The following is an 18,217-nucleotide window of genomic DNA, read 5'->3' as shown; positions in this document are numbered from 1 at the left end:
ATCTTTGGCAAGACTGCAGAATATGGCAGTTTTTTTTACGTGTGAAGACACTCAGTTTGTTCCACCGCGGCGCCCAATTACGCCCACTACTTACCTTGTCACTTGGTCTTTGTCGCTGCCTGAGTAATGGTTGCGAGGGAAAATGTGAGCTGGTGGCAGCATAGCTGCCACCGAGCGAACTTTTTCCCCGCAACCAATCAATGCTGTATGTGCGTTGGATTCGCGCATGTCATTCAGAATGCAAGTTTGAACTCTGTGAAGTCAGGTAAATCCATCATGTGAGGTCAAGGTAGCGGGCCTTGCCGCTTGCCGGCCTTACTGAGTTATTGATGCTTAACCTTCAAACCAAATACATTTTCAATACGATTGATCGCTTTATTTCTTGACATTTGAGCAGCGAAATTGATGACAGCTACGGGAAAAATGTTCGCCGCCAGCTCGCATTTTGCAATCTGGCTCTATTTTCTTGGAAAATCAGTGGTTGACCTCTACGGCTCTTAGTCATACGCCCAAACATAAACAATTCGGAAGACCAGGGTTTTTTATCAAGTAGATGACGAATTATGTAAAAGGGTAGGCAGATTGTACAGAATCAGCAAGGTCCATGCCCCGGCACGCGGCGGGTACTTGTAGGATGAAGGTCACTTTTCGTAGCTGTCGCGATCTAGTTCATCGTTCGGTGTTTACTGTCAGACCGTTGAATACATGTCAATGCAGGTTGCAGCCGACACTCGTGGGTGTGTCGCCCACGGTCCATTTTCGCGTTTTCCTTCGTGTGCACAGTACCCTTTAAAGATGAACAGAAAATCCAATTCAAGATGGGGTTCCGCTTGCGAATACCATCGTTCCCCGCCTCCACGAGGTGGTCGCGAGTCATAATCGTTTTAGTGACCGAGCTGAGAGAGGCTGCTTCGAGATTTGGTGACCAAAAAAGCTTTAATGGGTGGCGAGCCCATCCCCCGAGATATCTGATATCAACAAACTTGATAGCATTCTGAGCATAGGTTTCACATCAGTGACAAGACCTGCAGAATAGAGTAGCATGTACGTAGCCATTTCAAGTCTGAAATCATAAGCACAGGAGAATGGCAATAAGGAAGATCATTGATACACAATATGATTCCGAAAACCCAGCTATCCGAAGAAAGAAACGACGGAGAAGCAAGCGTAAAATCATGAAGTCATGAAGTGAGTAAGGACATCAGATTCCTCTATGTAAGGAGTGAGTCGTCCTCAGATATCAATGTCGCGTCGCTGAAGTCAGAACACTCCGACGAATAAGGTGCATTCCAAAGCCGACAAAGCCTGTCCTTGCGTTCTCGCTGGCGCCGGGAAGTACGGGAAAGTGTCACTACACTGGTGGATGCTCCCCGCATTTACTAAGGAGGGGTAACCGCATCTTTTGGGTGTTTGCTCGATGATGCTGGTTCCGAATGATGTCGAAGTAGTGGTTGCTGCTGATAGCAAGGAGGAGTGGTCGCTCGGGAAAGGGTATGTATGCCAATAAACGACAGTCAACCCTTTCTCGGACGGCGTTCGCAATTGTCTGAGGATTTTTATTGCGCGCTCGCGCTAAAGACTCGAGTATATCCATCATCGGGTCTAGAGAATCCCAATGATTTTTTCTGACCCACGCCAATCGCTCTAGATCACGTTCGTAAGAGACGTCTCTCAGGATCTGAAGAGTCCTGCTCTCAAAGCGCACTTTGCCGTCAGCAATCTTCATATTGAAGAAGCTGAATTGAGGGCAGTCCAAGAGTAAATTGTGCTTCTGTAGCTCTTGAAATGCGTTGTACGCCTTGAATAAACTTTTCATCAATATGTGTTGCAATGCTGACAAGCGCATGCATACCAATGCACGGTCACTGAACTTGACATAACGGCCACCATTTGGTTCCATGACAATTCCAACAACTTTGTCATCACGAACCAGATGGCCTAGTACCTTGAAATGTAAGTCCAAGTTACGTTGCCGCAAAGCGTCAAGAGAGACCATGGTCCTCTGCACGAACCGCAGATAGCGATCTTCCCACCCATACCAGATTTCTACAAGGAGTCTTCAGCAGTTGTAGTCACAAAATAATGTCCAACTGACCGACGTCCGTGTTGTTCCACCTTCCTCTCCGATTCATGTCATATCCACTCGGTAATTTCAATTTCGCGCTCATCGATAAGGCGCTCCCAGGTCGGATGAGTAACTTTATAGGCTGTGTGCCGTAATGTCGTTGGCACCAGACCATATCCATCCCTTCGACGGACCAAGAAAGCCGTTGAACTTTGCTCGAAATCAATAGTGCTGATAAGAGTTTCCTGTAATGTCGTCAGGATACAAGGCACATCTTTGATCATTGACTTACGATTAGGCTGACGAAGTGGTCAACTTCAAGCTCATGCTCTGACTTGTTATTTTGCTCTATGAGGCGCCATTTTGGAGTGAATACGCGCAGAACATGCCCGTCTCGAACAAGGACATGTTCACTATCAATATCGACAGACCCTGACAAATACACTACACAACATGAGGCAAAGATAAACGCTGGATGCTGTCCACTCACAAATGTGTGCTGTCGCATGGGGAGGAACTTTCATCGTGGTCTGAGTCTACGAGGGGTCCACATTCTCAGGAAGCTTGACGACATCATCTGCCCCGGTCTACGGGCCGGCCTGACCTTCCCGCCACATCACCGTCACTACTGGCGGAAGCGCGCGAGCCAAGCGGTTAGAAAGGTTCATCCCAAACTTCACGTTCAGAGGTCCTTACGTACTCCCCCGGTACGCGGTCCGAATTATCCATCTGCGATATTAATGATAACACGGTGGCCTGAATGTGGATATCTGAACTCTATGCTGAAATAACTGCTTGATCATTAGGTCAATACTTGTTGATTGACTAGTTTGGAAGTCCGATTGGGTAGACGGGGCAAAGATTGCATCGGGATTCGGGACGCCATTCATTCGGTACGCATAAGTACCGATGGTAACTTGGAAGCAAAGGAGCGCATGCTGATACGTCGCGATCTCTCGGCTACGTAGCGTCGGCTTAGCTCCTCAAAAACTTTCCGGAAGTTCAGATAGAATTCCACGGAGAAGTGTAACTATGGACGACGCACGCCTGAGGGACGAGCGGGCATGAAGAACGAGAAGAGTGACCTAGATGAATGTACCTTGCTCCTAGACCTAAGGTTCCATGGTAATGTCAGGGATATCTTTTGGCATGTATGCGTAATTCATAGGTACGCGCTTTGCGGGATTAGCACGGATCGTTAATCCTTACCGCCGCCGGCGGGCGGCACGCACTCCGAATCGGACATGTCCATCAGTCATTATAGTGGCGAGAGGTGCTCGGCGTACATGCATTCGTATGAAGAGCCACAAGATCAATGAGTCAGGCCTAGAAATGGCTTGACAGTTCAATGAAAGCGGTACCCGTCATTCATTGACTTTATGGCATAGAAAATTTCTAACTGTATGAGGTGGTTTCAGTGATTGATTTAATTAGCATCTGGGGTTCTGGGGTGGGGACTTCGCATTCGGGTGGACAAAGAGACAGATCCCTGGGGTGAGGATTCTTGGACGGGGACCTGACGCGAGAACCAAGAACACAGGAAGCGCCAATTTGACAGAGCCAGGGAGGGTGATGTACGGAGTATTCATTTGTCTGCGAAACTATTAGGGAAACCTAGGCCTTCGTATGCTCAGGATTTGAGTGACGCCGTCAGCCATGAGACTAATCGCGGGTGCAAGGGAAGTACTGGAAAATGGAAATGCCATTGAACATCCCAAGTTGGGCGTATGCAGGCGTATCAATCTACGAACCACAAAGAACGATATGCAGACGGCCTCCTACAGTCGCTGCTGAATCTATTCAGCAGAGACTATTTGCATCTGGGGTTCGAGGTAAATGACTTCGTGCCGTCATCCCTGGGTGAGTAAGAGGCTCGGGGTTTTGCACGGGGATCTGACATGGAATCAAGAGCACAGAACGCGCCAATCTGGTGGATCCACAGAATACAATGGGACGGAATTCGCATTTGTCCGCGGAACTGTGATGGAAACCTGGATCTTTGAATCAAGAGTCGCACACCGAGAATCTGGGTGACACAGTCGGTCACAAAGACCAATCATGGCCCGAAGGGAGCACTGGAAAAGGAAAATGCCATTGAAGACATCAAGTTGGTGTATGCAGGGGCAGTGTTTCCGTCAAACGGTACGCGCCTAGAGCTGTCCATGCCCAGCAACTTTCACCTGTGGGAAGAAGTGATAGACGAGGTGCCAGTGGTGGATGTCGGGGAAGGCGTGCTGCAAACGGATTACTCATGGTGATCATTGTGCTATTACTGGGAGGAAGGAGACGCTGGATCTGGAGTGCAGCTTTGGGCTACTATGACGGTCACATTGGCCCCGGGGTAGGAGACGCGGGAGACGATGCGCAGGGTGGTCAGCTCGGTAAGGAATTCGGGAAAGGGATTGCAACGGAGAGCAATTTGTACATATTTGATCACGTCGCTTTCTTTAACATCCGAGCGGTTGTACAACATTGCTGAATTGATGTGTGCTTCTCTTTTAGCGCTGAGACCGAGTAATTTGGAGCGTATAATGATGGGATTACCTGTACTATCAACTTAGACAACGTATAGACAGGACTTGCAAGAAGCTCACAATTTCCAAGATGCTAACAGGAAGCTCTACTGTCGCAGACTTACAGCCCGTATGGGTGCCTAAGAATGCTTCAGATCAGATCAAGTGGCCCGTACACACAAAACAAACTCACGTTTTCGACCAATAGATTAGACCTGCTCAATGAAGGCTTCACGCGGCTGTTCAGGGAAAGAGGAACCTCCCCTGCTGCCTTTTGCACCTTGAATACATTCACCACATCCACTTCGCGAATTGGATCTTGTTCTATACGGGCGTGTACGCAGCCTGGCTCCCAGATCAGCAGCTAATCGACAAAGGAAATAAAGGCAAGTACCCGTCGATTTCCCTGCATACTGCCCCAGAATCCTCTCTGTCCATAACACGACCTCTTTCTTAGCCTTCTCTCCGGCTATCCATATTTTCACGGTCTTCGCATCAAGAGGGACGGCGAACACGTCATTCCACCTCATCAGCACCGTTACCCTTCTCCTCCTGCGAGCCCATGCAAGGGGAAACATCCACTTGCATCTCGTTACCTGCTCAGTGCTCACTAAACCGTCTGCGACGAGCTTTCGCAGGAGATTCTCATACTTGGGAGCAGATACGATGTACCACAGTGGAATCGACCATGGCAGGCCGTTGGGCAGAAGAAGGTCCATGCCTGTGTTGGTGTCGAGTGAGTTCGCAAGGCAAAACCGCACCTCCCCCGGTAAGGAGTCGCGCTGGTGGTGGTAATATAGAAATCCCTCTGTCCGTGGAGGAAAGACGAGATACTTTGACGACACATTCAGTACATCTGTAGCGTAGTCGATCTGGAACGAAGAGTCTCCACTTTTGGTGGTGTGAACACGAGGTTTCTTGTAAAAGGAAAGGTCGTGAATATCAGTAGTCTGGATGTGTCTGACGTCGAGTGTCGAGACGAAGCGGTTCTTGTCGCGAGTCTGAGGGTGTTCGGGCTGGAAAAAGTTGGTAATATGTGCAAGAAGAGAAAGAAATGGAGACTGTACCCCAAAACCAATGCGCGAAGAAATGCGCCCTAGATAGATGGCACCGGTAATTTTTACGAAGAACGAAATCTCTGGCGTCCAAGGAGAGGCCAGCGAACCTGGGTACTATTTTCATGGTCCAGCTAAGAGAACGAACCGGTCCGGGCGGGTCCAGTTGTCACTTATCACAATAGTCACATGATGGCTGTCACGGCGGATCGTTCTCGGACTCGAGCTCCCATGAGCTCATCTAAGCTCATCCACTGTCCAGCCTGTGATTGTTCAACACACTTTACTCGATGATGTCCGACACTGTATCTGAGGCGTTGGAATGGTATTGCGGCTACTCCCCATTATTTCCATACGCGTTTAATTCTTCTGATATCGAAAATAATGTTTACGGTCAGAATCATAGAAACAAGATGGCTATCTGAATCACCAGAATATCGAATAAGTATCGCTTCTTCACACGATCCCTTGCACTTTGCGCGTTGAGGGGGCGAGTATCGGCATCAGCGGCTGCATATCTATGTGCAAAAAGCCTCTTTGCGGCCAGCGGCTTCCTGTCCATGACTCTATGGTGTTGCTTTCCCCGGGATAGCTATTATAGATGAAGACCATCGCTCAAAACCTTGCACGGCGAATCAAGTCGTTGTTAAAGTTCTCTGTGACAATCACTACTGGGGCCAGTATGTTTTTAAGTTGGAAAAAGTAATCCTAAATATGTTCCGCGCGATTATTTGACGGGAAGAACTCTAGTACAAACAAGACGAAATTTTCTTCTTCTTCATTGTCGAAACGGGGCAGAAAATAGATCGAAATTTCTTTGTTAAAAACTTGTTCTTTCGGTGCGTAAAAACAGTATAAAAACCGAGGCGCTTTCATTATGTTTTCTAGATCCTCTGTCACCGTTGCAAGCAGACCATAAAAGCCACGACATTTTCAGGATAGTTCATGACTTGATACGATCTCTATCTGCACTGTAAAGTGGCACTTTATGTCAGCCGGAGGCCGTAACCCATTAAGGTTGTCAGTGGCGACAATAATCTCCTTGTCATCAAGATAGCTTACGGAAAACCAAGTGTCTTTGTTCATCGATATATATGCTGCACAAGGTAAGATCATACACGTGCCAGAAACGCGCCTCTCATGAGCTCTTTCAGTGCTCTTTCACATTCTATCACCCTCTGAACTCCGAGTCAGAGTCTTAAGACCTTCACTGCTACGCGATTCACTGGCAGTAGAATCAGCCCCCCCTTCCTACTCAATTCCTTGTACCAGCATGCCACCACCATCAGAAGAACCACCGCGCGTTTCAATCACCCGGTTCATCGCAAGACTTTCTTTCATCGCCCTCCTAGGCGGCCTCTCAGCCTTAGTGGCAATCTCCTACCTATGCACGACGGCTGCATATTCCTCTTCGGACATACTGCTCTTCTGCGACCACTGCTCCAAGATCGCGTTCTTTCAAACCTCTCGTCACTTGACATGGGCCCCTGGACATCAACCTGCGCGTCCGAATGCATGGATACCGCAAACGCGGCAGAGATCATCCATTCGCACCTCCAACACGTTCATTTCATTATGGATTTGCTTGAAGGTGCTGGTTTAAAGGAGAATCGCCGGTAAGTTAATTAGCTTCTCCCCCTTTCTTTTCGCTTAAGGTCCCATTAGTGTGGTGTTGAACGCTCGTATATTCGATTATGTCACGCGCGACGCGGAGAGGAGGGCGTTATTGGATGACCTAACCGCGTTTTCGGACCTTCGAAAGGATGTGGAACGCGAGTATGAGAAGTTTTTGAGTGCAGATTTCGCGGTGGGGGTAGAATTTATCATTCGAGATGTGAGTCTCCTTTGTTTTATAAGACTGAGCATTGAGCGCGCGCGCTGACGCGACTTCCAGTTCAAATATGCCATTGACGATTTGAACGCGACGGTTGGATACGAACAGGATGCCAGTACTATCTTTCCCATGCCCAATCGCCACGTGATGGTTGACGATGCCTTGCGACGGTCACTCGACCATTTTGTGAGGCACCTGGAGTTCCGATTCATGCTCCTCGCTAAATTCGGCATCCCCTCTCTCCTCGACGTGATTTCCCAAGTGCATAGTCACGGACAACGGATTTCCGAGGAACTGCAGGCTGAGATACCCAGGGTGCAAGAGGCATACGAGAATATCCCGTGGTGGCAGTCCGTTGCGCCGATAGAGATGCTGGGGGAGGGGACTCAGCGGAGGGTCTTCACCAGTTATCATGAATTTCTGTCTGCGAAGGCGGTGGATATCCGAGAACAGGTTGAGCATGCGGAGATAGTCTATGATCATTTCGCGGTGCTGCAGGGGTACTTTACGTGGTACACAAACGGGCTGCCGAGTGTCAGTGTGAGTGTTTTTCTGTTTGTCCTTCGTTTGGTGGAAGCTGATTACTGACTGGGTGGACAGAGGGTTGTTGTGAAAAGAACGGCGGGGCGTGTTCTTACTGTTGCGAGGCTCTTGGAAGTCATGGAGGATCTCGAATATCGGATGAGTTCGATTAGGACAGCTAAGGAACCGGTTCACCGGTTCACTTGTCCTCACCTACAACTCCCATAGAGGATTTTTAGGTACAGTTGTAAGTCTAGGGGGTTGTATTAATAATACTTAGATGGATGGATGGATAGATGTTTTATTGCCCGACTTTGCTCCTCAACAGAACCGCGTCGGGGTCCGTACCACAGCTTCCCGTATGTACATATGACACTAGCCAATCAATGTACACTAAAATCACGAGGAACAACGCTGCTACGGTACTGAACCAGTCCTACGCTCTGCCGCTATGGTAAAGTCCCGTCATGAGTACTCTCTCATGGCCTCGGCAGTGGGCTGACGTTTTCCTCAATAGCATTTTTTGGATGCCGTGCAGAAACCCTCCAGTCATGGGGAGCGCTGTTGGCAATAAGCGGGGCGTGGCGCGGCAGCCTTTCGAATTCCACCCCTCATCATCGTAGCGCGGTAGCTGTGCGACGGAAAGGGATGCGAGAGTGTTGTAACGCGAGAGCCTTTCAACCTCCCCCCCTCCTTTAACCGTAGCCTGATATCCTTGTGACGGAATGATACGAGTCACTCATTGGTATGAGGGACGTCCTCAGAAGAAGCGTTTCAACCCCTGTTTTCTGCATGGGCGTCATCCAGACATCCAGGCATCCATCGAAATAAGTGTTCTCTGAGCGACTTGTGACGTTACGCGATACCTTCAGAGGCCTGAATTCGAATGGAGCGACGACCAGAGGGATGGTGGTAGAGTAATGATTAGAAAAGCATGTGGTATCGGGACTGGCACAAAGTCCATCTGTCTGACATACCGGAAGTGCAACGAGCGGAGGACCGCTTGACAAAAGTATTACGCATGACGGGTACAGTTGAACTTTTGATGGCGTCTTCCAAGTTACTTATCTCTGGATACCGGACACGGGAATTCTTGCCCTAGGAAGCCAGTCCGGATCGACATAGTTGGTTGCAACGAAGCAAATCATTCCATGTGTACGAATCGAAGAAAAGGGTACAGCCGGTTGTTAGCTTCGGCAAGTCAGTGGAACCTAGTCATTACGTTTTAAAAGAAGTTAAGTCCTGTTGTGAAGAAGAGACCTCACGTATACGAGCCCATTCTTAATCATCCCTTTCAACGTCCTCTCCGAGTCGTCGGTGATTACCCTTCTTTGAGTTGCAGCATACCGACCTGGACGTCGGGAATGTAGCCGTCGTTACGTTAGAGCCCAGCTCCTCTCTTCACACCACCATGCAGCTCCGTCGTCGCCTCTGTCGCGCTAGAACGAATTTAGCAGTGGCCGTCGGAAAACGGCGCGTAAACGGCCTCAACTTTCTCGCACCTTACGTGTTACGTAAGCAACACAGGTTGTAGAGACACTACCACGACATCGTTCAGCCCTGCGTCCACGGCAACTAAAGGGTGCTAGAGGCTATCCATATTCTCGTCGTCATCGCCGTCGATATGCCTCTCAAGCTCGGGTCGTCAACGGTATTAGCCGCAATCCCGTCGGCCACGACAGCCCCAGCGGAAGACGAGGAATTCTACTCATCATGGTCTCTTTTCCTTGTCTGTATGCTCCTCGTGTTGTCGCTCTGGACGTCATATTATCTGCAAATTAAGCGAATACGTGCCGTTCATGAGACACTGGTGTCGATATTTGCTGGGATGACAGTAGGCTTGATTGTTAGGCTGGCACCGGGAACGATGATTCGCGAAATGCTAGTACGTGTCTTTTTTGTAGCAGAACGAATGGAAGCTGACTGGGATCAGACTTTCAAACATACAATTTTTTTCAACCTGCTGCTTCCTCCTATCATTTTGAATTCTGGCTATGAGCTCAAACAGGTACGTCTTCTATCGTGCCTGGAAGAATCTCACCAACTGTCCTTTGCAGGAGAATTTCTTCCGTAACTTTGGATCCATACTCACGTTTGCTTTTCTTGGAACGTTTATCTCTGCTGTCGGTGTGGGGTATGATTCATCGCTATTTCTGCTCGTGACAACGGAATTGATCACTTACAGAACAGTGTCCTTGTTTACATTTATTCTTTTCTCGGACTTGAATCACTGGAAATCTCCCTTCTCGAGTGCCTGATATTTGGCTCCACGCTCTCCGCAACTGACCCGGTCACCATCTTGGCCATCTTTAACCAGTACAAGGTTGACCCGAAACTTTACACGGTCATTTTTGGTGAGAGTTTGTTGAACGATGCGGTCAGTATCGTCATGTATGAGTAAGTAGTTCCACGTGTTGTCCGAGTAGAAGCTCATTTCATTACAGGACACTATCGCAGTTCCATGGGACCGAAATATACATCTCATCAATCTTCCATGGAATCGGCATATTCTTGCTCTCATTCAGTGTTTCGATGGCTTTGGGTGTAGCCTTCGGCCTTGGAATGTCGCTGATGCTTAAACATTCCTCCCTGAACCTCTACCCGGGCATCGAATCGTGCCTGGTCGCCCTATCCGCATACACCTGCTACTTCTTCTCTAACGGGCTCTCCATGTCCGGAATCGTATCCCTCCTCTTCTGCGGTATTACCCTCAAGCACTATGCCTACCATACCATGTCGAGACGCACACAACGCTCTTCAAAATACATATTCTCAACCCTCGCACAACTCTCTGAGAACTTCATCTTCGTCTATCTTGGCATGTCCCTCTTTACCAATGCCCCGACGTCCGAGCGTGTGACTAACTATGTCAAACCGCTCTTCATCGTCATCAGCACAGTTGCCGTCATCTTCACGCGTTATGCTGCAGTGTTCCCACTGTCCGAAGCCATCAACTTTTTCCACAAACACGCGCGCGGTCAGAGGACTGAGGAGCTCCCGCATTCATATCAGATGATGCTCTTCTGGGCTGGCTTGCGTGGAGCGGTCGGGGTTGCCCTCGCTGCTGGGTTCAAAGGCGAAAACCGGGAGATCCTACGCACGACTGTCCTCGTGGTGGTCGTCTTAACCGTGATCATGTTCGGCGGGACCACCGCTCGGATGCTTGAGATATTAGGGATTCGCACGGGCGTGGAAGACGAGGCGGCGAGTAGTGATGAAGAGGAAGAGACGACGCGCACACCGTGGTTCAGCCGCCGAATGTCCGGAACCGGAAATGGAGGACATTGGGCGCGATACATGGACGACGAACCACCCTACGGGGTTCCCACGTCTCCACGCAGGATTGGTATGCACTATAGTGCGCGCAGTTACAACCACCAAGCCCAGGCGCCGCCTTTATCACCACTAAACGGCAACGGGGCCGTGTTCTCGACTGCTTCAAGCGAGTCTCTGGAATCTGACGGAGGCGAAGTCCTCCCGATGGCGATGACGTCAAACCAGCAGCAGCAGCAGCAGCAGCAGCAGCCGCCATCCGCCCCCCAGCCAGGCGAAGACGGGAAGTGGTTCCAAGCACTAGACGAGAGGTACCTGCTACCACTATTCTCAAACGCTACGGCGAGCCGGACGTTCCACGCGCGGAGGGCGCGGAGGAGCGTTGCTGGTGGGCTGGTGAGCTCGCCTGGGGATAGCGAGGACGACGGGGACGGGCAGGAGGTGGAGCTAGGGTCTGCGTCGTCGCCGTTGCCCGGCCAGAGTGAGAGTCGGATCGAAAGGGGCTTGGGGAGCCCGATGCTTAGAAGTTCAAGTGGGGATCAAGGACAGGGTAGGGCGTCGTAGCATGCTTTTTTTTTATGTATTTTATTGGATTAGATATTGGATTGGGTGTACTTAAGAGATAATCAAGAGTGGTTTGAATAATACACGTCCGTAACTAGAGGCTTAGGCTGGCGATGCATGATGCTTCGAATATCTATCTACACTTACGTGTTCTATGGGTGCTAGGTGTGTAGGTACCTGTAGGTACCTGGAGAATGAATAACGCTATTATTATATCTACCAACCTTGCGTCTCAAGGCCTTTCACGGGGTCTATTGAAAGCGGGAGTCGCCTCACGATCCTTAGCCCTAGAACTAAAAAAGAGAACTGAAACAAGTGGTAAAGATGGAATCAAGGGGAGACGCGGAATTAGCTCGATATGCGAGGACTGATGATCACCAAACTGAGTGAGTTTGTGATTCTGAGCTCATTGTCGGAGAGCAGGGAGCAGGGGTTGACGTAACCTTCGCTTCGGGAGCCCTGACACGATGTCCCTTTCTTCCAACCCCGTTACCACTAACCATCTACCGCCCGGGCCCGATTTCCGGGTGCGAGCATGAGAAAGCGTTGTGGCGTTCCTAGTACTAGTCTAAAGATTAGTACACATCAAACCAGATAAACATCACACTTGTTATTAGATAGTGGATTGCCTAGATATCGATAAAACTACAAGGATCTAGTAAATTGGAGAGGAGGAACCATCGAACTTATAAAAGGCTCAGTAGGATAACTTATCGCGAACCGGATATAATACATAGACAGAGGAGGGGAAGGGAAGAAAAGTCTCCGAGAAGAAAGAGAGAGGGAGAAAGAAGAACAATCACATAAGATCAGCACGACGGAGGTGATCCCGTAGGATAGATTCTTCAACTAGGGGGCGAGATGAGAACCTCGTTACTGAAACGAAGACAGAAGTACGCACCAGCACCCAGAGTAGCCGCTGTCGACCGTGTATCAATTACAGAAGTCATATGCACATAGAACGGTCTCTGCACAGGGGAATTCTGCCTTGAGATCTCTCGAAAGTGCTGTTGGAAGTCTGTTTCGCAACATTGATACACGAGTACCATCAAACAGAACATTGACGACGACTCACATTTAGTAGCCATAGCCAGAGTATTCGCACGATCCCCATAACTCGGGACGAAATCTCTGATCTTGACACCCCGTGCTAGTTTGGCTTGGAGGAGATCACATTTGTTGAGGAAGAGGATTAGCTGCGGAGATGATCAGAGTTGGCTGTGATCGGATTGCGAATGGAGGGAGACCCATACCTGTGTTCGCGAAAGGAGTTTACAGGAGCAAACAGATTTCCATAGCATGTAGCTATCTTCCAGCCGGTTTACCCGACGATCTGGGGGTAGAAGATGATTCAGCGCCACACACGAATGCGAATAGCGAAGAAGTGGTAGTCGACTAACCTTCTGCTAGCTTCTCGTCGAAGCAGGATACTGCAACAATCTGTCAAAGGCGGTTGATCCACAAAAAGGCTGTGCTTACTTGGACTTGATCGACACGAAATGAAAACACAATCAGCATGGGGCCCGAGTTGGTGTTAAGAGATGCCTACTCACGCAAGGAAGATGATTGCATCCACTGCAACGAGGTCAGAGTCATCAGGATCTGTTTGTAGCGTAGGAAAGGGATCGTTCTAACTCACCATCGTCAAAGTAGGGATACCACGCTACCCGCTGATGGCATACGAGTTAACCTGCGACAGTCTACGAAGAAGAGAAGCTCTTACGCTGCTTCGAGTTCCACCCACGTCATACAAGCGCCACTCTTGGCCAACGGTCCGGCCTAAGGAAGATTAACGTTACGGACAGATCTCTCCATCTTACCAAACCGAAGAGACGTACCATGATCAAAGATGAATCTGTACTCCTGCACGCCCAATGTCCGCAATCTCGCGCGGATGATATCGTCGTCGGTAGGCTGGTAATTCCGGACAGCGATGCGTTCCGCGTCGTTGAGAAAGCTAGAGAACGTTTACTGCAAGGCCCAGGTTGAATGAAGTGAAAGAGACACACAATCCAGGAGAATCCTCGATTCTATCTCTCCTCCTAGCAAGCATCTCTCGGATCACCGGGTCTTCCCAGATCGCTTTCATATCTTCTCTGCACCCTGCAACGACATCTGCAATCTCATCCTCCTCATCCTTCATCTGCTGTAGCCCGCCCATCTCCGGACGGCGCATCGCCTTGAGCTTGTCAAACGCCGTTTTCCAGCCGTTTGTCGCGTTTATGGAAAACTCATTGATGGCGGGTTTATTGAAGGGCGCAGCAGTCATCACATCAGTCGTCTTGAGCTCGATAGCCGCGTTTCCCAGTCTCCGCTCGAGGTCTGTCTGGATCCGGCGCAGGGGCCCGAGGCGGAGTTTAAGCAGGCGGTGGGTCTCCTTGAACTTGAGGGGAACAGTGGGTGACTCGTCGGCGGAGGAGTCGTCACTGCTGTTGTCAGCAAGGGCTGTAGCAGACCGAGACATTTCCTGAGCAAGGATGTCGAGGATGTCATTGACATTGCGGACAAGGTTGAAGAAAATGACGGATTTCCACAGCAGGCGCTCTTCGGTCCATTCTCGGCGGGCGTACGTCAGTTGGAAATCTGTGGGAAGTAGGTAAGGGTCGGGACTCGTGGTGAGGAAGGAGTCACGTACTTTTGAGTGTGGCTGTCTTGCCGCTCTCGCTTTGCCCTTACGAAAGGAATGAGAATATTACAAGTATTGAGAGTATGAGAGACATACCTAACAGCAACAGCTTGACCGGCCTCTTCTTCCGTCTCTCGAGCTCCCGTTCTTTTTGAATCTGCTCGTCGATTTCATCGCTGCAGCCCAAAGTCTCGGACCTGTCCTCTGGAACATATAGCCCCACTCACCTCCGTCGCTGAGCCTCTGCCTCTGCTGCCTCTCTCTGCTGTTTCTGTTCCACCGTCTCGTCCGGCGGTGGCGCCAACGCGAGTGTTAAGGGGTCGTCCCCCTCATACGGTATTACCGACGACGTCGTATTCGTATTCGTAGGAGTCGGAGCCACAGCCATCAAGGGAAGGAAGACAAGGGAAAGGATACTAGTGGGAAAGAGGAAGAAGGCTGCTCAAGATTCAGAAACGAATACGGCGCCTTTCATCTTATTGATATTGAGCCCTTCTGCTCGAAATCAATCACGGGAGGCAGTTCACCATAACGGCCGTTTTTTCACAAAGGGTCATCCGTGCGTGCCTGGATTCGGTCGGCCGGATGGGGTAAGCTATGATCATGGTGCGTGATCTCCACCTTGCCGGTCGTTAGAATCATTCTTCACTGCGTGTTTTTGCAGGCGCATAGGAGAAGAAAAAAAAGGAGAGGATCACCAATACGTGCCGACCAAGTGGAGGGCGCCCTGTCCACCAAAGCTAATATCTGAGCTCCGGCCCCAACTGAATTGATCCATCCGGGCGCTCCCAAAATCCATGATGGTCGGACCTAAGCAACGACCTCCCTCCATCTGTCAGCCTTTCCCCAACCCAATTCCCACTCTATCTCTATCCAACTTCTCATCTTCCCGCTCGCGGAATCTCATCTAGGGTCACACGGACGGCATAATCCTCACATCGACAACTCGGCCTCCATCACCCGAGAACACAGGTAACCAACCAACCAACTGAGGTATTAGAGTGGGTCCTTCATCCAAGTTTACCATCAATGGCAGTGTCCATATACGGAGCAAACAGCTCCTTCCAAAGATGATAAGACATGAGTCATCTCGATCCACCATCATCTTGCCCCAAAATGGGCTGGAATCCGGCCACGGCCCAGTGAAAATCAACTGATGGTGACGCCGACAACCAAGGAAACCATACCAACTGATCTAGTAGAACACGCGCAAGCGCCGGAGGTGAGTTGGAATACCGAACTAGCCGGCCTATTCAATCTTTAGCTAGGAATGAAACTTTATCACATTGACGCCATCGGAAGCAGAAGGGGGGAAAGCGTACCCGGAGGGATGGTAGGCGCCATGAAAACATGGTGGTGTAGTATTCGCGGCTCTCAATAAGATCTGTGCGGGAGCAGAAGGGAGGGAGAAGGCCGAATTGATATATAGAACAGATAGACAGCTAACTGCTCCTTAAACTTCATGGTGATGGCCAGATCGCGCATGATTCTCCAACCTGGGCCAACAACAGTCGGGGGTTTACATGAAACGCTTGATGCCGGCGGGAGTAGAGATGTATTAGCAGGCGACGTGGCGTTCTCTTCATATTGACCTAGAATGAAGCAGGTTGGTGTCCATTCCTTTTCCGGGAGCGGAAGGGCGGCGGGCATCGATACCACTAGTTGCGCGCTCACCACAAGATGAAAATTGCTTGTTACTTCCTAATACAACGTCATGTTGTGATGACAGGTAAATGGTGCAATCGAGCTCACCGACAGGATTCAACACCAAATTAAGAACCTTCCTCTCGTCGCCACTCATACACCTGTCTAGGCATAGTGTCACAGATATGTTACAAGCAGGAGATACATTACTTACCAGCGTCTTCCACTAGACAATGAGTCACTCTCTACGATTGAGGATGCCTCTTCAAGGCCATACAAGGAAGGATTCCCTGGAGATTCAGACACCCCTCTCGCTCCTTTGATAGCAAAGGCGTCAGAGATGGAAAACTTAACCTTTGGAGGTAATTTGCGGATTTGACGCGGCCATAGAAAGTCTATTCTAATCCAAGGTCCTCAGAATGTTAATCCGCACACTGTCGGCGACTCGGAAAGAGCGCCAAAAGCAGTTAATCCCTCCCGTTATACACGGGCCGCCAAAGTTCTATCAAGAACGGTACCCTCGTGGTCTGGCTACGGCCCGATCAAGGGCCGGTAGCTTGAACAGGAATGAACTTCGTCATTCCTAGAAAAAAATTTCCGAGTCAATGACCTGGATCTGACACCCGCCCGCCAGCCGAGAAGTGCTCCCAACTGCTGCTTCCTGGGGTCTTGGTCTTAGTGACAGCGCAGCGGCATTAGCACGGCCATACTCGAAGGAGACGCTGCCAGAGTCATGCAAGAGTTGCAAAGAGTCACACATGAGCGACGTATGACGCTGCATCGGCTTAATTCCCGAGAGATACGGGTGCTAAAATTTCATGGAACGGTCAGACATATCACAAGAAGTACAATCGGCGAGCTTACCAACGAGGTGCGTGCGCAAAGCTTCCATGGGTTCTTCACGGCTGCAGAGTCACAGAAGAAGGGAAAGGGGAACGAGCCAGACAGTTGGCATCTATGTAAGTTCCTCGTTCCTAAGATTCCATGGCAATGTCAGGGATGCACTTCACATGGAATTCATGGACAGAAGGTACATATTCATTGCGGGATTAGCACGCTCGATCAATGCTAATCATCTTGAAGCCGCTGGGAGACTTTCTGAGCAGTCGATACAAAAGCACTATAGTTAATGCCATATCGTGATTCGACCTATATCGCACCACATGCGGTATTCGACATACATACACTCGGTATGATGAGCGATGAGAAGCAGGCCGAGAAAAGTGCCGACGGCTGGAACAGAAGTGGTGTTCCCTGCATGGAAAAAAATGAATTTGTATTCGGATTGTCCCAAAAACGTAGGGACCTGAAAAGCCGCGAAGGCGAAAGGCTCGGAGTGTTGGACCGTCGACACGGGGACCTGGCAGTGGAATACTAAGATCTTCCAATCTGATGATGTTTTTATGGGCATGCGGAGTAGATCCATCAAGCTAAGAAGGCTGTGCGGGCACTAAAAGACTCGTAATGTTGCACGCTTAGAATGTCGATGGCACCGTTAACCGCTAAGATAAAACCTGAAGGTCTCACAAGGCCCAAAGGGACCAGAGAGGCACTGGACGTTTGGCTCAGGCGTGCCGTTATAGCCCACAAACCGAAAAGGGCGCGCGCGGGACAAGCAAGCTTGCGATTGCGCCATCATCGTCAGGAAGCTAAAGGAAGGCCTGAAGTGATCTCTACGGCCTACCACTTGCGGCGTATCATCTCGTCATCATCCGGTGCTTGAACGGCGGCCAGTAGAAAGTATACACCTGAAATCGAGATATACGGGGAACTGGGAGAAGATTTATATGCGCAGGGCCGTTAAGTCGACGGCGGCAGTTTTGAGAGCTCATACCGGATGGAGTGCGGTAGACTTTGTCCGTCTCTAGTTGGTCCACGCTGACGATGAGCAAGGAAAGCGCCGCTAGGAGTCATGTTTGGTAAGTCGGAAATGTTTAGAGAGGTAGCGCCGCAACAGAAGCTATATGGCGGGAACGTCTTTCTGCCTGGATTTGTAGCTGGAAGCAATCTTTCAGGCACCACAGGGTGAACGTCAGTGTGGGGGACGTTGGAATAGGGCAGCGCGAATTGTGTGAAGTATATATGGTTGAAAGGTTGTGTGCAGTCGTAACATGAACGACG

General features: G+C 49.9%; 6 protein-coding genes across 6 annotated transcripts; 2 read left to right on the top strand and 4 right to left on the bottom strand.

Moving 5' to 3' along the window:
- Window positions 1-1,044: 1,044 nt before the first annotated feature.
- On the bottom strand, window positions 1,045-2,589 carry EV420DRAFT_1691455 (uncharacterized protein; the record flags this gene model as incomplete). Its single annotated transcript, XM_060479348.1, has 6 exons — window positions 1,045-1,798; window positions 1,853-2,046; window positions 2,096-2,207; window positions 2,260-2,310; window positions 2,358-2,497; window positions 2,556-2,589. The coding sequence occupies 6 exons, from the start codon at window positions 2,587-2,589 to the stop codon at window positions 1,352-1,354; spliced, it is 978 nt and encodes a 325-aa protein (XP_060329448.1). The 3' UTR covers window positions 1,045-1,351.
- Window positions 2,590-4,685: 2,096 nt separating this feature from the next.
- On the bottom strand, window positions 4,686-6,195 carry EV420DRAFT_1644287 (uncharacterized protein; the record flags this gene model as incomplete). Its single annotated transcript, XM_060477625.1, has 4 exons — window positions 4,686-4,718; window positions 4,772-4,923; window positions 4,973-5,594; window positions 6,064-6,195. The coding sequence occupies 4 exons, from the start codon at window positions 6,193-6,195 to the stop codon at window positions 4,686-4,688; spliced, it is 939 nt and encodes a 312-aa protein (XP_060329447.1).
- A 621-nt stretch (window positions 6,196-6,816) lies between these two features.
- EV420DRAFT_541437 (uncharacterized protein) lies at window positions 6,817-8,337 on the top strand. The gene is made up of 4 exons (XM_060482518.1): window positions 6,817-7,249; window positions 7,299-7,467; window positions 7,528-8,007; window positions 8,068-8,337. The coding sequence occupies exons 1-4, from the start codon at window positions 7,020-7,022 to the stop codon at window positions 8,215-8,217; spliced, it is 1,029 nt and encodes a 342-aa protein (XP_060329446.1). The 5' UTR covers window positions 6,817-7,019; the 3' UTR covers window positions 8,218-8,337.
- A 1,276-nt stretch (window positions 8,338-9,613) lies between these two features.
- On the top strand, window positions 9,614-11,826 carry EV420DRAFT_1272064 (Sodium/hydrogen exchanger family-domain-containing protein; the record flags this gene model as incomplete). The annotated part of the gene is made up of 5 exons (XM_060467677.1): window positions 9,614-9,874; window positions 9,923-9,997; window positions 10,047-10,123; window positions 10,180-10,386; window positions 10,434-11,826. 5 exons carry the CDS (start codon window positions 9,614-9,616, stop codon window positions 11,824-11,826), a joined length of 2,013 nt encoding a protein of 670 aa, XP_060329445.1.
- Window positions 11,827-12,625: 799 nt separating this feature from the next.
- Window positions 12,626-14,840, bottom strand: EV420DRAFT_1621181 (guanine nucleotide binding protein, alpha subunit; the record flags this gene model as incomplete). The annotated part of the gene is made up of 14 exons (XM_060475670.1): window positions 12,626-12,675; window positions 12,728-12,844; window positions 12,902-13,022; window positions 13,080-13,159; window positions 13,227-13,256; window positions 13,306-13,310; window positions 13,380-13,401; window positions 13,466-13,496; window positions 13,550-13,605; window positions 13,665-13,783; window positions 13,836-14,409; window positions 14,462-14,497; window positions 14,549-14,628; window positions 14,680-14,840. The coding sequence occupies 14 exons, from the start codon at window positions 14,838-14,840 to the stop codon at window positions 12,626-12,628; spliced, it is 1,482 nt and encodes a 493-aa protein (XP_060329444.1).
- Window positions 14,841-15,826: 986 nt separating this feature from the next.
- On the bottom strand, window positions 15,827-17,356 carry EV420DRAFT_1480999 (uncharacterized protein; the record flags this gene model as incomplete). The annotated part of the gene is made up of 7 exons (XM_060469731.1): window positions 15,827-16,044; window positions 16,127-16,153; window positions 16,205-16,257; window positions 16,311-16,450; window positions 16,707-16,904; window positions 16,961-17,001; window positions 17,278-17,356. The coding sequence occupies 7 exons, from the start codon at window positions 17,354-17,356 to the stop codon at window positions 15,827-15,829; spliced, it is 756 nt and encodes a 251-aa protein (XP_060329443.1).
- Between the last annotated feature and the right edge of the window lie 861 nt (window positions 17,357-18,217).

The sequence above is a fragment of the Desarmillaria tabescens genome (assembly GCF_030435595.1).
Source record: "Desarmillaria tabescens strain CCBAS 213 chromosome Unknown EV420scaffold_23, whole genome shotgun sequence".
Taxonomy (NCBI): Eukaryota; Fungi; Basidiomycota; class Agaricomycetes; order Agaricales; family Physalacriaceae; genus Desarmillaria; species Desarmillaria tabescens.
Note: the sequence above shows the minus strand (reverse complement) of the source record. Positions and strands in the feature narration are given on the sequence as shown.

Bases quoted from the DNA above. Each gene is read 5' to 3' on its own strand.
- EV420DRAFT_541437 (XM_060482518.1), top strand. From the start codon at position 7,020: ATGCACGACGGCTGCATATTCCTCTTCGGACATACTGCTCTTCTGCGA. The intron at 7,468-7,527 runs GTGAGTCTCCTT...CGCGACTTCCAG, and splicing joins TAGAATTTATCATTCGAGAT to TTCAAATATGCCATTGACGA. The intron at 8,008-8,067 runs GTGAGTGTTTTT...CTGGGTGGACAG, and splicing joins ACGGGCTGCCGAGTGTCAGT to AGGGTTGTTGTGAAAAGAAC.